The sequence below is a fragment of the Plectropomus leopardus genome, chromosome 22 (assembly GCF_026936395.1).
Source record: "Plectropomus leopardus strain MGB_pleo_1.0 chromosome 22, ASM2693639v1, whole genome shotgun sequence".
Classification (NCBI taxonomy): domain Eukaryota; kingdom Metazoa; phylum Chordata; class Actinopteri; order Perciformes; family Serranidae; genus Plectropomus; species Plectropomus leopardus.
Window position 1 is genome coordinate 2,599,073 of NC_142197.1, and position 20,928 is coordinate 2,620,000.

The 20,928-nt window shown below is 39.5% G+C and overlaps 1 protein-coding gene across 1 annotated transcript in view; it reads left to right on the plus strand.

The window, feature by feature from the left end:
- Positions 1 to 488: 488 nt before the first annotated feature.
- The window catches only part of usp6nl (USP6 N-terminal like), a 110,291-nt gene continuing 89,851 nt past the window's right edge, over positions 489 to 20,928 (plus strand). The window contains exons 1-2 of the mRNA XM_088072967.1: positions 489 to 672; positions 9,822 to 9,928. Of these exons, the coding sequence (XP_087929093.1) occupies positions 9,925 to 9,928 (4 nt within the window). The 5' untranslated portion in view covers positions 489 to 672; positions 9,822 to 9,924. The remainder of the gene's footprint in view (positions 673 to 9,821; positions 9,929 to 20,928) is intronic.

Genomic DNA, 20,928 nt, shown 5'->3' on the forward strand with positions numbered 1-20,928 from the left:
TTCACTCGATCACTAACTAACTAAACAAACAAATAAATAAACAAACAAACAAATAAATAAATAAAGCTCGGGGTCAGGACCTATTTTTTTCTATGACCACAACAAACACAAACTACTACTAATAATAATAGTAATGATAATCATTTAAAAATAATAATAATAATAAATAAAGTTTATTTTTCATAATTTAGTGATATTATAAAAATGTTTTAAAAAAGCTTTATTTTTCTATATTTTTCACTCAGTCACTAAATAAATAAATAAATAAATAAATAAATAAATAAATAAATAAATAAATAAATAAAGCTCGGGGTCAGGACCTATTTTTTCTATGACTGACCACAACAAACACGGATAGTATCCGACCACAGATACATAAATGAGTAATAAACACAGTTTTGTGTACTGTATTGTGTTTTTTTTTTGTGTCGCAGGCTGCTCTGCATCCTCCTCCTCCTCCTCCTCCTCCTCCTCCTCCTGCAGCCGCGGAGGTCGGCTCAGCCCGGCGGGCGGCGCATTGCTACCTGGCTGACATCCTGCTGCTCCACACGGAGAGTTTGAGAAGTGCTCCGGACTTCCTGGTACGGGACCATGGACGGCGCGAGCTCCGGTCTGCCCGGTGGACTACCTGCAGCGATGTGATCCCGGAGGAACCGCCGAGCCGAGAGCAAGGTGAGCGCGTGTGCGAGTGTTTGGGGCCGGTGCCGGAGCTCGCGTCGGAGCGGGGGGGAACTTATGGAGCTGAAATCATCTGTCAGGGAGACGGGAACGATCCTGCGGGCTGAATGACGGCGGCTCGGGAACGGCCGCAAAGTGAACGGGAACATGGCGGCAGCGGGTTTTGGGACTTTGTCGGGCGTCGGTGTGAAATGATTCGTGTTGTTTGGCGCTTATTAAAGAGGGGACGTTGTGTTTTATGATTGTAAACTTTGTGCTTATTTGTATTCACCGAGGCCTACCGAGCCAAACCCACCAGCGTGCAGCTAACCGACAACAACAAACCCGTTTCCGGTATCGTCCTACAAAATAAAAGTCTTTACAAGCATACTTTATAATCAAAGACAGGGGCGTTTGTGGGATTTTAGGACGCTTTAGGGCATCCAATAAAAATACTGCATTTTGTGTATTTTTAAAAAAAAAAAAAATCTTAAAAAATAATTAAATTTAGTTAAAAACAATTATATTTGGGCTATTTTTGTTTATTTTATTAATTGCAGAGGTGTTTTTAGGATTTAGGGACGTTTGGGTTTAGGGGGCTCCCAAGTGATCCTCATTTTTGATGAAAAAACAAAATTTTTATGCAATCCGGCACTTAATTTACCCTGAAAAGCTTTTGGCTTAGAAGAGGGGCATCCTACATAAAATGACTGTATTTTGTATATATTTTTGCTGCTTCTTACACACAATTTAAAAATAAATAAATATGCATATTTTGAAACCAATTAGATTTGGGCTATGTTTGGTCACCTTATTGACAAAGGCAGAGGTGTTTCCAGGATCTAGGTTCTAGGCAGAAAGCGGGGGCATGTCAAATAATTCGTAAAGCACGAGCAGAGGAATTATATTTTTTATACTGGTTAAGGGGACAGCATCTATCTTTACATAGCTATAGTCATACATAGTACATAATACATAGTATTTTGCACTTATTTTCACAATATTATTGTTTTTTTTTTTGTTAAATGACCCTTTATTAATGAAAAAGGAAAACATTGCTGATTTTGAAATTTCTTGTTCAATTGCACAACGCCTTCCTCCCATGTTTTTAAAAGAAACCAAGCTGATTTGCCCGTGTTTTAAAGGGTTAATTAACTTTTTTATTGTAGTGTAAGAATTAGTTTTCAGTAAATACTCTGTCTTTTATTTTGAATGTCAGCTCGTTGAGGTTCCGGTTGTGTTCCGGTTGAATGTTTATAACTTCACGTGCCTGAAACCAACGAGGCTGCCTCCCGCAGCGGAATCAATGCGGCTCGAGCACCAATCACGGCCTCCCATTGGCTCCAGCCCCGAGCTCCGGGGCTTCTGATTGGCTGCCGCCGCTGTCAGTCACGTTGATGAGCTCGCGCTGCTGGTGCTGCGTTTTTTAGCGTTTAAATGAATCTTTCCGCTGTTTATTCTGCAAAATAAGACGAATATGTGCGCGTAAACAGCAGCGCGTGGATGCGGGTTTTGTCAGAGCTCGTGTTTAGGTAAAGTTGAGCTCCGTGTGTTGTTTTCTGGCTCGCGAGAGACGGGACAGAGTTACCTTTGGAGCAAGGTGCGTAAAGTTGTGCAGAAAAACGGATATGATGCGGCTTTATTTCACAATAAAAGCGTGAAACGTGTCAGTTACAGGGATAAATATAGTTAATATCAGCAACACAATGTACAGAAGCACCTTGTTATTTATAAGCGTACATTGTGAAAAAATATATTGAACATAGAGAAAAAATATACTTTGTACTTTTTTTAAAGTACATAAGCAGAGAGGTAATTTAAAACATATAAGCAAGAAAATTAGCTGAAACTTAGCACAAAAAAAAAAAAAGTAAAAACACAATGAAGTTACCTTAAAAAAGTGTTAAAAAATGTAATTATATATTCTGTAACTCGCCATCTAATTATAATAAATCATGTATAAATTGTTTGGTCATTGAATTTATAAAAAACAAACATAATACTTTATTAACTCTTCTTATGTTTTTGTATGCATACATCTTAATTTGTATTATATTGTGTTTATATATTTAGGCAAATGTTCATTAAGTATTTTTTTTTAAAGTACCCTTTTCAGAAAAACCCAAAACACTGGAAAAGTTATGTATTTCTATATTGAATGTGTAAAATTAGGATAAAATGAATTTATTTTTTGTTAATTAGGTAACTGGTTAATCATCTTTTCATGTATAAATCAAATATAAATTGTGTGGTAATTTTATTTATTTAAAAAACATTTTATAAACATTTCTTGTGTTTTTTTAATGCAAAAATCTTATTTTTTATTGTCGTACTGATTTTATTTTGGAAATTCTGGTAGGAAGTCATATATTATAGTGATGCGTACTTGACAATGGTGTGTCTTTCAATCCTTCCTATCCCGCTTCAGGATAATGCGGATTAACGCAGTCAGGGGCTTTAGGGTTTGAAAACACAAGGCGTGTATGTCAGTAATGTGTGCTACTGTGACAGAGAGGAGCTTCAAAGACCCCAAACATGGTAACATGAGGTGCACCTGCAGGACTGAAGAGGTTAATAAAGTGGAGGGTCTTTTTTAAGCTCCAGTATGAAGCAAAACAACCAAAAACAGAGAAAAAAATGAAGTGTAAAATCAAAAAATGCAGTTTTTCCTCCTGCAGGCTCTGTCCTCGTCTCACTGCTGTTGTATTAAGAAGTTGGTGTGGAGCTGGTCTCTGGTGTGGAGCTGGTCTCTGGTGTGGAGCTGGTCTCTGGTGTGGAGCTGGTCTGTGGTGTTGAGCTGGTCTGTGGTGTTGAGCTGGTCTTGGGTGTGGAGCTGGTCTCTGGTGTGGAGCTGGTCTGTGGTGTTGAGCTGGTCTCTGGTGTGGAGCTGGTCTTGGGTGTGGAGCTGGTCTCTGGTGTGGAGCTGGTCTCTGGTGTGGAGCTGGTCTGTGGTGTTGAGCTGGTCTCTGGTGTGGGCTGGTCTCTGGTGTTGAGCTGGTCTTGGGTGTGGAGCTGGTCTCTGATGTGTCAGGGTCAGACTATTCGCTTTATCAGCGTTTATTTGGAGCCATTGTGTCACTGCTGAGCTGCTGAGTCGCCTCTCTGAGCTCAGACCTTCAGCTCTGATGCAGAACGGAGACACTGAGACATGGAGACATGGAGACACAAAGACATGGAGACATGGAGACATGGAGACACAAAGACATGGAGACATGGAGACATGGAGACACAGAGACACAGTCCTGAAAAAGACAAGTCCGCTTACACTACTACTACTATTACTACTACTTAAAGTACTACTAATAGTACAACAACTACTACTACTACTACTATTACTACTACAAGTACTACTACTACGATGACTACTACTACCAGTACTACTACTACTGCCTTGACTACCAATAATGCTTCTATAACTACTACTACTACTATAATCACTAAATAGGACCACCAGTACTACTACTACTACTACTACTACATAAACTATGACTACTGCTACTATTACTACTGCTGTTACTATGACTACTACTACTACTAGTACTAATACTACTACTGCTATGATTACTACTACTACCACTACCACTCCGACTACTATTACTACTGCTACTTCTACTACTAGTTTTACTACGACTGCTACTACAACGACTACTTTACTACTACTACTATTACAGTGAGTATTACCAATACTACAGTAGATACAGTTGTTAAATAAACAAGAAAAATAGAAAAAAGTGGCCATTTGTCTTTAAGCTTGTTTCTGTCCCCTGGCCCCTGTCCCCCTGTCCCCCTGTCCCCTGGCCCCTGTCCCCTGGCCCCTGGCCCCTGTACCCGGTCCCTGGCCCCTGTACCCTGTACCCTGTACCCTGGCCTCTGGCCCCTGTCTCCTGTCCCCTGTCCCCTGTCTCCTGTCCCCTGTCCCCTGCCCCCTGGCCCCTGGTCCCTGGCCCCTGGCCCTCCTGTCATTTTGTGAAAGTGGCCCCTCAGCAGAGCCGGTTGAGTCTCCCTGGTTAGAAAGCACGTTTCCAGAGTTTCGTTGTAGATTGTGTCGGAGCAAACGGTAAATCTGAGACAGAATCTGGAGGTCATACAGGATTTTTTGGGTCGTGCCGTGCGAGCGTTCGTGGCCTGATGTGACCTGCCGGCTCGCGTTTCGCAGCAGGATAAAAGCTCGCCGCTGCTGCGGCCTTTTGAGGTGACAGATCTGACTCGCCTTCACGCCGCCCCGCTGCCCGCCTGCACCGCGGTCAGCTCTCGACCTTTTTACACAAAAGCTCCCGCCGGCTTTCTTCGCCGTCGCTGCCCCGTGTGACATTTTAGAGGCTGAATGTGAGGCGCCCCGATGATAATAACCAACTAAAGCTACGGTTTCCCTCACGATGTTATTTTAAAGTAACATTCAGACGTCACAAAGACGCCTTCACTCACAATGCTCAAATACAGGTGTGTCTACAAACATTTTGCCTAAATTTGGTGAAGAACATAAAGCGTCTGACGGTCGTGACGGATCCAGAAAAAGAGCGCGAGGCTGCTGCTGCGGCGACAGACAGGAAATGGAAACGCACCGCAGTCTTCAGGGTCAACAACCACAAATTAGTTCATCTGCTTCTTCTGCTCCCTCTCTGTCTCTGTTACAGCGTCGCTCTGCACACACTGCACAGACTATTGTGTGTGTGTGTGTGTGTGTGTGTGTGTGTGTGTGTGTGTTTCTCGTTGAAAGGGCAGTTTATTTGCTGGGCTGCACGGCGTCAGGTGGCTCCCCAAACTCAAAAGCAGGTTTTGTGCGACTGTAACGTAGCAACAGAGACTTGACTGGGTTTCTCTCTCTGTCTCAGATTCACACAGTTTGTCTTCTTCTGTTGTTGTTTTTACACTTTTATAAATCATCCGAAATGTGTTTCACGTCTGTGTGATGGTTTACAGCAGGGACACTCAGCCTGCTTTACTTGGGGGCCACTTTTGTAAAATGACAGGAGGCCAGGGGCCAATCGCAGCAGCGGGGCCAATCGCAGCAGCCCCACACACGTTTATGATTTTAGCACATTTCAGGATTTCAGGACATTTCTCAGATTTTAGGACGTTTCTAGGATATGAGGACATTTTAGGATGTTTCTTGGATTTTGAGACATTTCTTGGATTTTAGGACGTTTCTGGGATTTAAGCATGTTTTAGAGATTATAGGATGTTTCTTGAATTTAAGGAAGTTTGCAGGATTTTAGGACATTTCAATGATTTTAGGACATTAGTGTCTTATCCGGGGCCTCTGTCAGGGGTGCGGGGGATCCTCCACTGGCACTTTTTTATCAACAAGCTCTATTTTGATGCTGTTTTATGCGCTCTGACACCTTATGTATACTTAAAATACAAAAACAGTTTCTAGGAATTTACCTCATGTGTAGGACTTGAGGACGTTTCTCGGATTTTAGGATGTTTTTTCAGATTTAGGACAGTTGTCGGATCTTTTAGGACATTTCTAGAATTTGTGGACATTTCAAGCGTTGTAGGACTTTCTTAGATTTACAGATGTTTTCTAGGATTTTGGATTTTTCTTGGATTTTAGGACATTTCTCAGATATAAGGACATTTGCTTGGACCTCTCCCCGTGCACAGAGCCAACATATTTTCACATCTAACTGGATGAATTACGAGTTTATTTCAACCAGATCAGAGTTGGTGATTGTTGCAGAAGTAGAAAGACGAACCAAAAAGGTTTTTCTGACCTTTATTTTGTTTCTGTCGACTTTAATTTAAGTGTGTTTAATGAGAATAAAATGATGTTTATTTTATGGAGTCTGGCGGGTTTGGTGACGGTGGTTTCAGGGCTGTTTCTGGTTAAACAAACATAATCTTACTCTTTAACAAAAAGGTCTGTCTCCCAGTGACAAAAACAAACACAGATCTGAAAATAAGGTCCAGGGTGAAAAATGGCAAAGTATTTTAACTTTCTGCACAAAAGCGACTTAGCGTTTTTCCCAAAATGTTGAACTATTCCTTTAAAAAGTCTCACATGTAGCTCTGTGAAACCTGCAGGTCAGCTCAAGTCGTTTAGTCAGCGCAGCAGAATCTGACACGAGGCAGGCGGCACACACACACACACACACACACCAGATGTAGTCTAACACACTCGCTGGGTTTCTGCATTCCCTCACTGCCGTCCAGGCCTTGGCACCGAGCTGCGGCTGCTGCCCGTCTTTCCTGGCGGCTGATCCCCGCTGGCTCCGTCCGCCGCTCTCTCTTTTAATGCCGGGCTTCAGAGCAGAAACACACAGCTCACCAGCAGATGCTGAGCCGCCCTCTGGCCTGCCTGCCTGTGTGTGTGTGTGTGTGTGTGTGTGTGTGTGTGTGTGTGTGTGTGTGTGTGTGTGTGTGTGTGTGAGCTGCTCTGGCTCCTGACCCTGCAGCAGATGTAACCAACCTCGTGTCCAACACACACGCCGCTGTTTGGCCAATACGGGCTTATGAAGGCCGATACAGATAATTTGGGGTGAAGCTGCCACCAGCTGCCTGTTGTCACATTTCAGGTTGGACTGTTTTCATGTCAGCGTGCCGTTAGCGGCGCCGCAGAGCGCTCGAACCCATCTGAGGTTTACATGGTTACACCAGAACAGCAGTGACACATCCTGACGGACGCCAGCCCGCTGAGTTACAGCGCACAACAAAGACAAAGAGCTCTGCTTTCGTTTCTCTCTCTGCTTTAATGCTGGTTCAAACGGTCATGGAAAATTTTGGCAAGTCATGAAATCTTGTTTCACAAACCTGTATGATAACATATGATGTGTTCAAGGACTGTCATAAATTTGAAAATTTTAAGGAAAAAAGCCACTTTCTTAAAAAAATTTTTAATAAAAGCTGCTTTTTAAAATTTTTAAAAAAATAAAAGCCTTTTTTTTATTTTCAAAAAATGTAAGAAAACCAACAAACAAAAAAGAAAAACATTTGCAAAATAATTTTAAAAAATCTGCAGTTTATTTTAAAGAATAAAAATCATTAAAGAAAAAAAATCCCCAAACCAAAAGAAAGAGACAATATCTTTTTCTTTAAGATAAAAAAATGCCACCATTTTTCTTTAAAAATCCCCCAAATTTTTCTTAAAAGATTATGACCCCAAAGAAAGCGTGTATGTTTTCTTTAAAAATCAGCATTAAAACATACAAAATACAGTCGCTTAAAGTTGTACGCTCCTCCCCTAATCCAAGTAAAAAAACATCAGTCCCTCCTCAGTGCTTAACAAATTATTTGACCTGTCTCCTTCTTTTCCATCCTGGAAATTTAAAATTTATCTGTAAAACATGTTTGAACCCTGTTAACAGATGTGAGGTTGATGCTGCCACTTCAGAGTATTTTGTGCAGTTATTTCTTTGCTTACAATCTGAATTTGGTGCCAAAATATTCTAAAATAATACGTTTTATTACATGAGGGTGATAATATTTGTGATTTAACGTTAGTTGAGTTGAGTGTGTGTGTTGACCCCAGCAGTGACGGTGTGTCTGATTGGCTGCGTGGCGTCCCGGCTCGGGGCGGAGGTGGACATATGGTGGATCTAATCCCAGGTCACAGCCTGCGAGCTAATAGGGTTTTCCCCTCGGCCCGGACGGGTCCGCTTCGGCCGAGCCAAGTGGAGACGACAGCCTCACGGCGGGGGACAGCGGTTCCCGTTACTGTCTGCTCCTTCAGTTTTCGGCTGTTAAACTCACGTGTCGTGTCTGTGGTGGGAAAAGCTCTTTTTCTTAAAGTCTCTGTCTGCGTTCAGCTGTCAGTAACTTCGGTAGCTTCTACCTGAGAGTCTGTGCGGTTTGGAGTTCAGTTTCTCTGTTCCTGTTTGCACTTCCAGATTATTTTACTGTCAGCTGATCGCTGTCGCCTGTTATTGGAGCTGCGCTCAGTTACTGCTGATGCCAAGCAAAGGTTTTTCTTGTTTGGCTTGATTTCTTTCATAAAACATGGGAAGAGGGCAATAAGTGCGTAAGGATAAGAAGAAGATAACCCCAAAAATTAACAAGAAATTAGGAAAAGGGGCAAGAATATTGCTCAAAAATTAGTAAAAAGTGAATAAATAAATACATTTTACAAAAAATGGGAAAATCAAAAGATTTTTTAAAACAATTAAAAAGGAAATGACCTAAAAAAATAAAAAATGAAAATTACTCTAAAATAATTTTAAAAATTCAAATTTAAATTGTTCTCTAGCCTTTTAAATATATTTTTAAAAACAACTTTTTGCGTTTTTCCAGGGGCTTAATTTCGACATCACCTGCATCATTTTGCTCCCCCCCCCCCGCTCCGCCTCCTCCTGCGAGCATCTGCAGAGTGATCAGATTACCCGTTATTACTGCATACTATCATCAGATTACTGTTATTTAGCTCAATGATTTTGATGGGTGGATACACAAGTGCGCGCACGCACACACACACACACACACACACACACACACACACACACACACACACACAAATCCAAGGCTATTCATTCACCACCCCGTACCCTGCCATTTCCCTCCCAGTGAAGACATTAATGAGCAGACCCACATCCTTAATCAACTGTGTGTCTATGTGTTTGTGTGTGTGTGTGTGTGTGTGTGTGTGTGTGTGTGTGTGTGTGTGTTTTGTTCATTTCACTGACTTCTAAATATGAAGTACCTACTGAACTAAATATATATATCAAAATGTTTTCTTTAAAAAATTGCCAGAAATGTTTAAAGAAATAAAATGGCCACGGTTTTTCTTTAAAATTATAAAACAGAAAAAAGGCCAAATTAAGATAAAATTTTAAAAAAATGGCAATTTTTTTTGACAAAACAAAAATGCCAATTTTTTTTTGATAAAATCAGCAAAAAATAAATGAAGGACAAAAAACAGCCTACATTTTAAAATAAATAATAATAATAAAAGTCATGGACATTTTTGCTAAAATGTGCATAAACCTTAACATTTGTACTGTCAACAGTACAAATGAAAGACAATCCTGCAACGCTGATTTTAATGGAAAGGTCCTTTCTATTTTATTTCTATTGCTAATCCACACAATAAAGAAGCTGAAGTTTTTGGCATTTTTTTGCTTGATAAAGATGTCGTCCTTGTCCATATTCTGTTGTACTGAGTGTCCATATTCTGTGTGTGTAGTTGTGATTTTATATAAACTGATATATTTTCTGTGTGTCCTCCTCAGGTCATGAGTGCCTCTAGGAAAGACCCAGCGGAGAATAACCTCACCTTTCCAAAGCCCCGCCCTGCCTGGGCCTCACCCTGCCCCCCACCCCTGGACTCCCACCATGAGTGAGTTTATCATTTTTTATTTCTTCATCAAAAACCGGCTCTTCGTCTGCGCTCTCTTCCACTTTGGCTGCTTTGTTGTTGGGATGCATATTGTGAGAAATTGTGGCATTATTGTGTGATTTTTGTTTTTCTGGTTTATAAAACACAGTGAAAACACGGGAACATGCTGTAGAGGTTTCCACAGTTAAATTTTAAAGCATTAATTTGGAGTTTTTGTCAGTTATTGGAACCACGAAGAGTGATATTTGTGCAGAGGAAAAATTCAGAAAATCAAATGTGTAACCAGAGTCAAGAGGTGAGAATGAGCCATTTGGCTAAATATGGGACTTTAATATTGTTGTGATGTTGCTTGATGTGAGCGAATAACCGATTGGGGTCGATTCCTGACAGTCAGAGGTGTTTTTCCGGAGCTGCAGCTAAAGACATTTTTCATTTGCGTTTGATTTTTCATATGCTGGTTTGGTAATTTGGGGTTTGCGCTGTTGCAGCGGCTCAGTTTTAGTCGATGAGTCTGCTTTTATTACGAACATCAAGATACATTTTGGTCCAAAATGTGTCCTGCAGGTTTTTAGGTACATGATGTTCTTGGATGTGATGAGAGGCTGATTGTAGTACGGCACAGATATCCTGCGTATTTTAACGCAGTACTGCAGGGATACTAAACTTACTTTGCCTAGGGGCCACTTTTGCAAAATATAAGGAGGCAGGGGCCAGTGGCAGGAGCCCCATAAGTGTTTCTAGGATTTTAGGACATTTCTAAGTTTTTAAGACATTTCTAGGATTTTAGCACAATTTTATGATTAAGAACATTTCTAGGATGTTTCTCTGATTTTAGGATGTGTAATGGGGATCAGGAAGTTTCTAGGATTTTTGAATGTTTACAGGGTTTTTGGACATTTCTAGCATTGTAGGAAATTCCTATGATTTTAGGATGTGTCTAGGATCTTAGAGCCAATCCAGTGGCCCTTTTTTTAATCAACAAGCTCTTTTTTGATGCTGTTTTATGCACCCTGACACCTTATGGAGACTAAAAGTACAAAAACAATTCCCAGTGTGAATCACTTTATTTTTATTGTGAATTAGAAGATGACTGGGGGGCCACCCGACACCCTGTTGGGGGCCAGATTTGGCCCACGGGCTGTAAGTTGAGTATCACTGCAGTAGTGTTTAAGATGTTGCATCACTCGGCTGGATCTGCCTTCCTTTGCACCTCCGCCCGCCCCCCCCACCGACGGCAGAAACATATGGCACAGAGGAGCAAGTGCTGCAACCCTCACCGCTTCATCTCTCATCAATCACACCGCAAAGCATGATGGGAGGGCAGATGTAGCGGGATGTGCACTTCATCAGCTCCATCTTCAGTGTGTATATATATATATATATATATATATATATATATATATATATATATATATGTACTGTATGTGTGTGTATGTGCTGCTATCTGCTGCGCCGCTGTATGTCAGTGCGTCTGCTCGGCCTCACACGTCGGCTCGGTGTGAGTCATCCAGCGAGGACAGAGTGCTAGAATGTGTTTAATGTCTCATACATGTGTGTAACGTCACACACACACACGCACACACACTGCGCCAGAAGATTGTTTTCCCCATGAGGGGGTGTGTCCTGTGTTGTGCTGAGCATGAGGCTCGGTGATATGGATTAAATTTATTCACGATGTTTTTCCCACTGATAACAATTTGTCATGTTTATGGCAAATTAACGGAAAATCACATGCATTACAAAACAGTCATTTTTAATCATTATTTGCTTGCATAATTTGATTTGAATCATAAATTTGGAAACTGAATTTTGCAAAAATATATTTAGTTATTTTTAATTTAACCAGGAATATTCCCATTGGGATCCAAAATTGGCCAAGACAGCAACATGACGAATTTCACATAGTTTAGTTTAGTTTAATCACATAATAGAGAGCACAATGAGGACAAAACATGTTAAAAAATACATGTGAGGGTGGTAGAAACCTATACTGGCTTATATGAAAAACACACTCAGAAAACATATGAATGATAAGATATAAGTAATCGAAGCATCAATGCGTTTAGTTGCTTAAAATACAAAGTATCACAGTGTAAGTATAGAGTAAAAAAAATAAAAGTACAACTAAGAATAAAAGTAAATATAAGAAAAAACAGACTAAGAACACAACTGCAAAAAGTAAAAAACAATTATAAAGATTTTTAAAAACAGCCAATGTTTCAGGATATTTCTATGATTTTCGGAGGTTTCTAGGTTTTTAAGTTATTTCCAATTTTTTCTCTGATTTTTGGATGTTTCTATAATTTAAGGATGTTTCTTGGACATTAGGATATCTCTAGGATTTGAGGACATCTTTAAGATTTTGGGACATTTTTCAGACTTTAGGTTGTTTCTTGTATTTTATGCACTTTTTAAAATAAACGCTCTGTTTTGATGCTGTTATGCACTCTGACACCTTATGGATACTAAAAGTACAAAAACAATTCCCAGTGTGAATCACTTTATTTTTACTGTGAATTAGAAAATGGTTGGGAGGCCACCTGGCACCCTATTGGGGGCCCGATTAAACTGCAGTTTTTGGTACTTCTGCATTGCCTTCATGTCCAGGAGGTTGCCGCTTAAATAAAACCCAGACAGTGTTGAATGTTATCAACTGATAGCCCAGCGTTAAGCTAAACATGTGTGAAACAGAAAGAGTCTGTCCCGCTCTTTGATATCCGGCCTCCACGTTCTCCGGCTCGGCCCTCTCAGACCGTTTTGTTCTCTGTGCAGTTTAACTGACTTCACAGATAAAAGCTGAACTGGAGCCAGCGGCGTTTCCTCCTGCCAGCGGTGTTAACTCACTCTGCAGCCGCTCGCCTCTCCAGTGTTTGTCTGTGCAGAGCTGTAGATCTGTGTACCAGGGGGCTGGGACTGGGTTACCGGGGCAACCCAGCGCATGTGAGGCGTGTACCGCAAGGTGATTGGATTAAACAGACGCTGCTGTAGAGGAGTGCTGAGAGGTTTAACCCGATTACTGCTGTTTCCTTTGTGCACGCCGCCGAGCGTGCACATACACAAACAGGTGTGTGTGTGTGTGTGTGTGTGTGTGTGTGTGTGTGTGTGTGTGTGTGTGTGTGTGTGTGTGTGTGTGTCAGGGGAGGTTAGCTGGTTGATCTGATTGATTGGGAGTGATGAAAATGGAGGAAAGTGTGATTGATGAGCTGAGTCATGTAACAGTGGGAAAAGCCACAAGCCGCATAGCAGTGTGTGTGCTGCTCTCTCTTTTATAGTGTGTGTGTGTGTGTGTGTGTGTGTGTGTGTGTGTGTGTGTGTGTGTGTGTGTGCACATTGTTTAAAAAATGGCAAAGTAAAGTTAAAAAACGTAAGAAAAATTACCTCTTTGTGCTCCTTTTTTGCAAAACTTGCAGCTATAAACTGCTAAAAGACAAATAAAATGAAACATCCTCAATATAAAAAGCGTCTTATCATCGAGCTCTATGATTTCTGTGATGCAGAATACATGGATGTGGAATTTGGTAAAACATGCTGTAAAACATGAAAGAATTTGCCAAAATGTTTTTGCAATTTAAAAAAATCTGTGTATTTCCTACTGTTATAAGTAGGGCTATGCAATATGGCTAAAAATGTTTTCACAATAAAATTTTAACAAAATCAAATTAACTGACTCTTTTCCTGATGACAGAATATGCCAAAAACAAAGAATGCAGAAAAATTAAATTGGAAAACATGGAATATGGAAACAACTAAACCGGATTTTATAGGTCCCTAATAACAAGTAAAACAATATGAAAAAAACAACAGTCATTAAAAAGTGTTCAGATCTAATTTTCATAATATGAATAATATAACACTCCGCCGGCCTAATCTCCCCATAAACAACTTCAATGCAGTAAAATCCACAAAGAGCAGAGCAGACGAGCAGCTCTGGTGTGGTTATTGTAGTCCTAATGTGACCTGAATGTGCTTTGTAAGCAGCCGGCGCTCTGGGAGGAAGGCTTTTTATGTGTTTGATTATTTATCTCAACCTTTGATAGACTCACTCTCTCGCCTGGAGATGCTTAACGATGTTGATATCCTGAGCTAATTACCTTAATTACCCCCCGACAACACACAACACACACAGACGGTGGCCGGCCGGGGGTAGGCGGGGTTAGTTTCCTCTAACGAGTCTCTTAACGAGGATGGATGACTCACTCCGGATGGTCTGAATTTTGTTGGAAAAATGAGAAAAGAGGGAACAGAAAGAGTAAATTAACTAAAATAAATTCAGTGTACTCTGGTCTCATTTAACACTTTGAAACCTGAAGTCACTTTTCTTGTGCTACTTTCAGACTTTTACTAGCCAAAATATTCATAAAATTAATAAAAGTCTTTTTTATCACAATTTCTTTTTTTCTCTCCTTTTTTATCGCTATACATTCAGAAACATAAAAAATAAATCCGCTATACATGTTTCTCAGGGTCAAAAGTTGCAAATTTGCAAATAGTAATTTCCAGGCCTAAAAAAGTTTTTGGAAAAGTCATTGAATTTTGTTTCACAAGCCTGTATAATAACACGTGATGAAGAAATCATGCCTTTCAAACCCCAAAAATTACATTAAAAAAAAGCTAAATTACATAACAACATTTTTTTTTAAAGTAAACATAATTGCCAATTTAAAAAAAAAAAACAAAAATTAAAAAAAAAAATAGCTGATTTAAAAAAACAAAAATCCAGCATCAGCAAAACAAAACCCCTAATTTTTAAACAATGCTGAAAAAATATTCGGTGCGTTACTTTTTATAGGTAAACGTACGAACAGTCCGTGATAACAGCCTGTGCAGATTTACTGCTATAATGACTGATAAATCACTGAAAATCCAAGTTCTACATTTGTTTTCTCGTCTTCATTCCCAATCTGTTTCTAAAATAAGACATCAGCTGCCCTAAAATTCCTCTTTTTAAAGGGTCCGTGTTGTTATTTTCCCTCAAAAGAGTCTTTGAATGTGATTCAAGTTGCACTTTAGGACTTCAAAAGCTTCTGAGGAGCACCTGAGGGCAGCGTGAGCGGGCGTGAACGGCTGGCTCCAGTCATCTCACCTGTCCTTCACCTTTTCCAACACACACACACACACACACACACACACACACACACACACACACACACACACACACTCGTTCGTTCGTCTCCCTGTCAGAGGAAGATGGATGTGATTGGGTGGCGTGCTGGGCACAGAGTCTGGGTGTGGTGCAGGATAATTATCTCCTCTTCAAAGCCTCATCTGGCCTCCATCTGCTGGCCTTTAGCATGGTTAGCTTAGCCACCGAGCACCCGGCAGAGGTCCTTCCCGTCCCGCCAGACCTGCAGCGTCTATAAAAAGGCGTCTTAGCGTGCAGAGTCTTTTTCCAGCTCCAACCTGGTTTACATTCGCTCACCTGGAAACGACTCAACACAAGTACAGACTCTCACAGAGCAGCTCTGTTGGCAGAGTTTGTCTGAACACACCTCAGCTGCAGTTATTCAGGGAGAGAAGAGTGCTATCAGGGTTCATGACAAACCTGGAAATATGTAAAAGGAAAATTCCAGGCCTGGAAACATTTTGGAAACTAAATATAACTAAAAGGTTTTGGGAAAGTCATGGAATTTTTGTTTCCTGAAACTGTCTGTGTTATAAGAGGTTTGAAAGGCATGTTTAAAATAAAAAAAAAAAAAAAATCACCAAAAGACATTTTTAATTGCCAAAAAATCACAAAAATATACACAAAATATTTTCTTTAAAAAATTGCCATTTTTTTAAAAGAGAAAAATCACCTAAACTTTTTTTTTTTTAAAGCCATTTTCCCCAAAGAAACAAGCGCCCCACCCACCCCCAAAAAAAGACTTTTTTTTAAAGAAAAAAAAGGCTTTTTTTTTTTAAATTATAAAAATAACCACGTGTGTTTTCTGAAATAAAAAAGCCATTTAAAAAAAAAAGCCAGATATTGCAGCCTGGTTTTCATTCTCTCAGCTGGAAGCAGCTCAACACGAGCACAGACTCTCGCAGAGACGTTTTGTTGGAAAAGTTTGTCTGAACTCACCTCAGCTGCAGTTATTCAGGGAAAGAAGAGTGTTATTAACCCAACCACATTTTCAAAGCCGGGCAGAGCCCCGGGGGCCACCGATTCCCACCACGATGTTAATTACACGGCGTAGATGACAGCTAATGGTGTTAATGTCTCCCTGCGGTGCATGTCGCTCTCCGCCCAACACATCGCCGTCCCAAATAGCTCTTAGTGGGTGTTCGGACTGGAAATAGCACCACGCTGATGCGCTGTTTTGGTGGAGGGCCGTTGATTCTGGTTCCACCCGGGTGGTGAGGGGGCTGATGTGTGATTCCAGTTCAAGTGAAACCAATAATATCCTCAATTTAGTTTGTTTCAGTGAAAGAATACTCTTAAAGGTCGACTCTGTCTGCGTTCTTTTCATAAAAACAAAATATATTTTAGCCACCTAAAATAATCAGTTTATTTTATTTTTAGAATATTTTTACGTCTTTACCTTGCTGTTAGACAGCTTTACAACGAGGAACAAATCCACGACACCTCTTTGACAAAAACTGTGATTTTACATCGCACAACGCGGGAGTTACTGGTTTACCGCTGCCTCCATCGGTTAGTGTGTTTGTCTTATTGTGCAACTTTTGTTGTTTTTATCAACATATCGAATATTGGCAAAAAATCCAATATAGTGCATCCCTGCATAATACAGAAAAAGATACTTAGTCATTTAGAAAGTTCCCAATGAAGTTTCAGTTCACTGAGTTCATTTTTGACAATAATCTGAATTAATGAACTAAAATATTCTGCCTCTGTTGCATCTCTTTGTCACATGATTGGATAATCATTTCTGAAGGATAACTGCAATGCATATACATATACATATATGATATCGGTCAATATATCGATATTAGAATTTTTAAATTCTCCAGTATGGGCGTCGGCCCCAAATATCCAGTATCAGCTGAGCTCTAGTTGTGTCCAGTTTTTGTGCAAAGCCTGACTGCCATAGCTGTATATTTTAAAAGCGGGTTATTTATATTTTACTCTAATTCTTTGCTAGAATGTTAATGTGTGTTTTCCAAATTGTCAAAATATTCCTTTAACCCTTTGAAACCTTTCTTTCTGTCAAAATCATGGGAAGAAGGCAATTAGCAATAAAAGAAGAAATGACCCAAAAAATTAGCAAGAAATTAGTTAAAATAACGTAAAAGAAAATTACCTGAAAAATACTTTTAAAAATAAACAAACAATAACAATGGTAATAATAATGATGATGATGATAATTAATAAATAAATAAAAAGAAAAAAGAAATTTAAAGAAAACACAGAAATTACCCCATGAACTGGAAAAATAAATGTTTTTTATTTTTCCAAATTATTGTAATTCTGTAACATAATTTAATTTATTTTTATTTAATAATATTTTATGAGAATTATGAATATTATATTATATTATATATTTATATTATTATTTGTTATTACTGATATAGTTTTATGGTCTTTTTTGCAATTTGTGAAACATTTATTACGAAGTTCCTGTTTTTTTTCCGTGATTAAAAAAAACAACAAAAAAATAGCACAAATAAAGTGACGTTGCTCCATGTTTCAAAGGATTTAAGTCAACATGAACATTTTTGGGTTTTTTTTGTTGCATTATAGAGCTTTTAATCAGTTTTTTTCCAGTTTAAAGTCATAATTTAAAACAAACTGGTGCATCAGTGAAGCCATAGTTAGTTTTCCTGTATTCGGCTAAAAGAGCTAAAGCAGCACAGTTGTGGTTGTTATCAGTTGCCTCTCGGGTACGACGAAACTTTGCCCAATCCTGTTTACTATCATTGCTTTGATAGCCCCACATTTCTGACAGCACTTGAAGGCAGCATTTGTCCTTGTTTTTTTTTTTCGGTTAAACCTTTAAGCCCTGAAGTGATGATGACACGTCTCCGGGTGTGAAATGTGCCTCTTACCTCACACAGAATGACTCGAGGCTGATTACTAGAAAGATCGGTATTTGTTTGTTGGGAAAGCTCCCGAGGAGGGAGGACTGTTTGAGTGTGTTGCTGTTTCACGGGTTGGGCAGGTTTATTAGCACGCCGCGCTTCCTCCGTCTCAAGGACGCGTCGCCCCGAGCACGCCGGGAACTTGAACTTGAATAGAGATTAAGGATTAAGATTAGTCCGGATTTTATGACATGCTGTTTTCGTTAATGCCACAGAGGAAATGTGGTCGAGGAGGCTGCCTCTGTGGTGTTAACCCTTTGAAACTTGATGTCTTAAAAACATAAAACAAACAAGCAAAGAGAGAAAGAAAGAAACAATCAAAAAAAAAAGAAGAAAAAGAGCTGCAAAAGACGAAATAAACCAAAAATTAGCCTGTACAGGAAAATTACCTAAAAAAAAACACCCCAAACAAACAAAAAAAGAAAGCAAAAACAAACACGGAAAGACTTGGAAAAAGGTGCTTAAAAATATTTTTAAAAAAGTAACATAATTATTGTAATTTAGTAAATAAATAATTAAAAACACCCAAACAAACATGAAAAAGAAAGTTAAAAAACAAACAAGGGAAACTAGACTTGTAAAAAGTGCTTAAAAATTATAAGAATTATGTAACATGATTTCAAATATGTAATTATGATGATTATAAATATTGTTTTTTACTTTTTACTTTTTTCTCCTATTTTTCCCCAATTTAAAAAAAAAAGATTTTAAGACAATTTTAGGATGTTTTTAGGAGTTTGAGGTGTGTTTTCTGATTTTAGGATTTTTTTTTTATTTTATTTTTTTTTTTAGGATTTTAGCACATTTTTTAGATTTTAAGACTTTCTTGAATTTTAGGATATTTCTCAGAGTTCACTATGTTGATCACTCTGATTTTAGGATTTAGGATTTTATGAGATTTCCAGGATGTTGCGTTTTATGCACTCTGTCACCTTATGGATACTGAAAGTACAAAAACAATTTCTTGTGTGAATCATTTCATTTTTTTCGTGAATTAGAAAATGGCTTGAAGGGCCACTCTGCACCCTGTCAGGGGCCAGATTTGGCCCACAGGCCGTAAGTTGAGTAACCACTTGAGGCAGTAAATCTGCCTCAAGTGCTACTGTATATACTAAAAGTTTTTGCATGAACAAACAGTAGAGAAAAAAGAAGATTTGATGTTTATTTTAGGACCCTGACACTGGAAACTTTGACAAATAAGTTTGGATTCATCTCTCATTTTGCCGGAGGTCAAGGGACCGAACAATGCCAAAATTTCATTTCGAGTGAAAACAGAGATTTGAAACGAGCTCTCTCCGTCTGTGAAGTGCATTTTCTCAAAGAGATATCTTGTCTTTGTGCAGCGTTTTTGCACCTTCAGTCACACTAACACATTTAAAAAGAAAGAGTTTTTGTGCAAACTGGGAACAGAACTGAGCTCCGAGTATTTCACTTAAAAAGCGTTCATGCTTCTTTTCGAGCTGTTAGACGTCATGTTTTCTTCTCCATCTCTTTCACTTTTCTCAGTTTTTCCGCGTTTCAGCTCCTCGCCTTATTTCAGTTGTTGCTGTGTGTTTTCCGTGACTACTGAAGGTTAGTGAGTGTGTGTGTGTGTGTGTGTGTGTGTGTGTTGTGCGTGAAATGTGTGATGTGATGCCAGTTGTGTGCTGGAATGCAGTTCTTCCACTCTCCGTCCGTCTCGGCATATTCGGTCCTTTCCTGCAGTGGTGACTGATGCTCGGATGTCATGTTGATGGTGACAGGCAGGCTCTGTGTGTGTGTTGAGTTACAGGAGGAGGGGTTGTGTGTGTGTGTGTGTGTGTGTGTGTGTGTGTGTCGGGGGGGGGGTTACAGGAAGGAAGCCTAGCTGGAATATGATTACATCTCCCAGTAAACAGGGCTGCAGTAGGAAATGGATCCACAGAGTCTGTCCTCAGGGCATCGGCCTCTACACACTGACTGAAGCCACCAGTGAGAGATTTAATGAGTTATATAATGTCACTGACACACACACACACACACACACATTAACACACTTCCCGGTCAGTCACATACCTGAACACACCCTCACATATACGTAACACTGATTTGTCAGATTTTCCATAGATGAGACCTTCATTAAATATCAGATCCGGTGAATGTCGTCTTCTTCCGGTTTCATGGATGAGATGCACTTTGATTGATGAAATAAATTATTTATAAAATTAAATAAGATTAGTGGTGATCAGTGCTGCTGTGGTGATCTGTGGAAAAAAAACTCAATGAACATTAAATTCACACTGGGAATTGTTTTTGTACTAGCATCTATAAGGTGTCAAAGTGCATAAAAAGGCATCAAAATAGAGCTTGTTGATCAAAAAAAGAGCCAGTGGAGGATCCCCCACACCCCCGACAGAGATCCTACCTAAGACCCTAATGTCCTAAAATGCTAGAAACGTCCTAAAATCATAGAAATGCCCCCAAATCCGAGAAATGTCCTGAAATCTTAAATCTTTCCAAAAATCCTGGAAATGTTCTAATATCATAAAATCTGAGAAATATCCTAAAATCTTAGAAACGTTCTAAACGTCTTAACCTAAAGTTATGTTTGTTTGTTTATTTGTGTAAGAAAAAAAGTCAAATATGTACTTAAAAACAACTCAGTTACTTTGATTCACACGGGACACAAACACAGGTCTCGTCAGGGAAAGTCCTGTGTTTGTTTGACCCATCCACCGCTGCATCCTGCCTCGTTACACATTTTGCTCTTCGAACTACTTCTTTCTCTCCTTCTGTCAATGCTTTGGTCACAGCGAAGCCTTCTTGATTACTTATAAATCCTGGTGCATCACTTTTCTTAGGAATACGTCTGAGAACAGCTTGAATATTTATCTTTCTCCCCAAAATCCTCTTACATCTAATGAAGAAGGTAAAGCTTCATGTTCTTTTCAAAAGAAAAGACAGAATTTTGATCAACTTGGAAAACTCCATTCAAACAGACTATGCAGAGTTTGTAGTTGCAG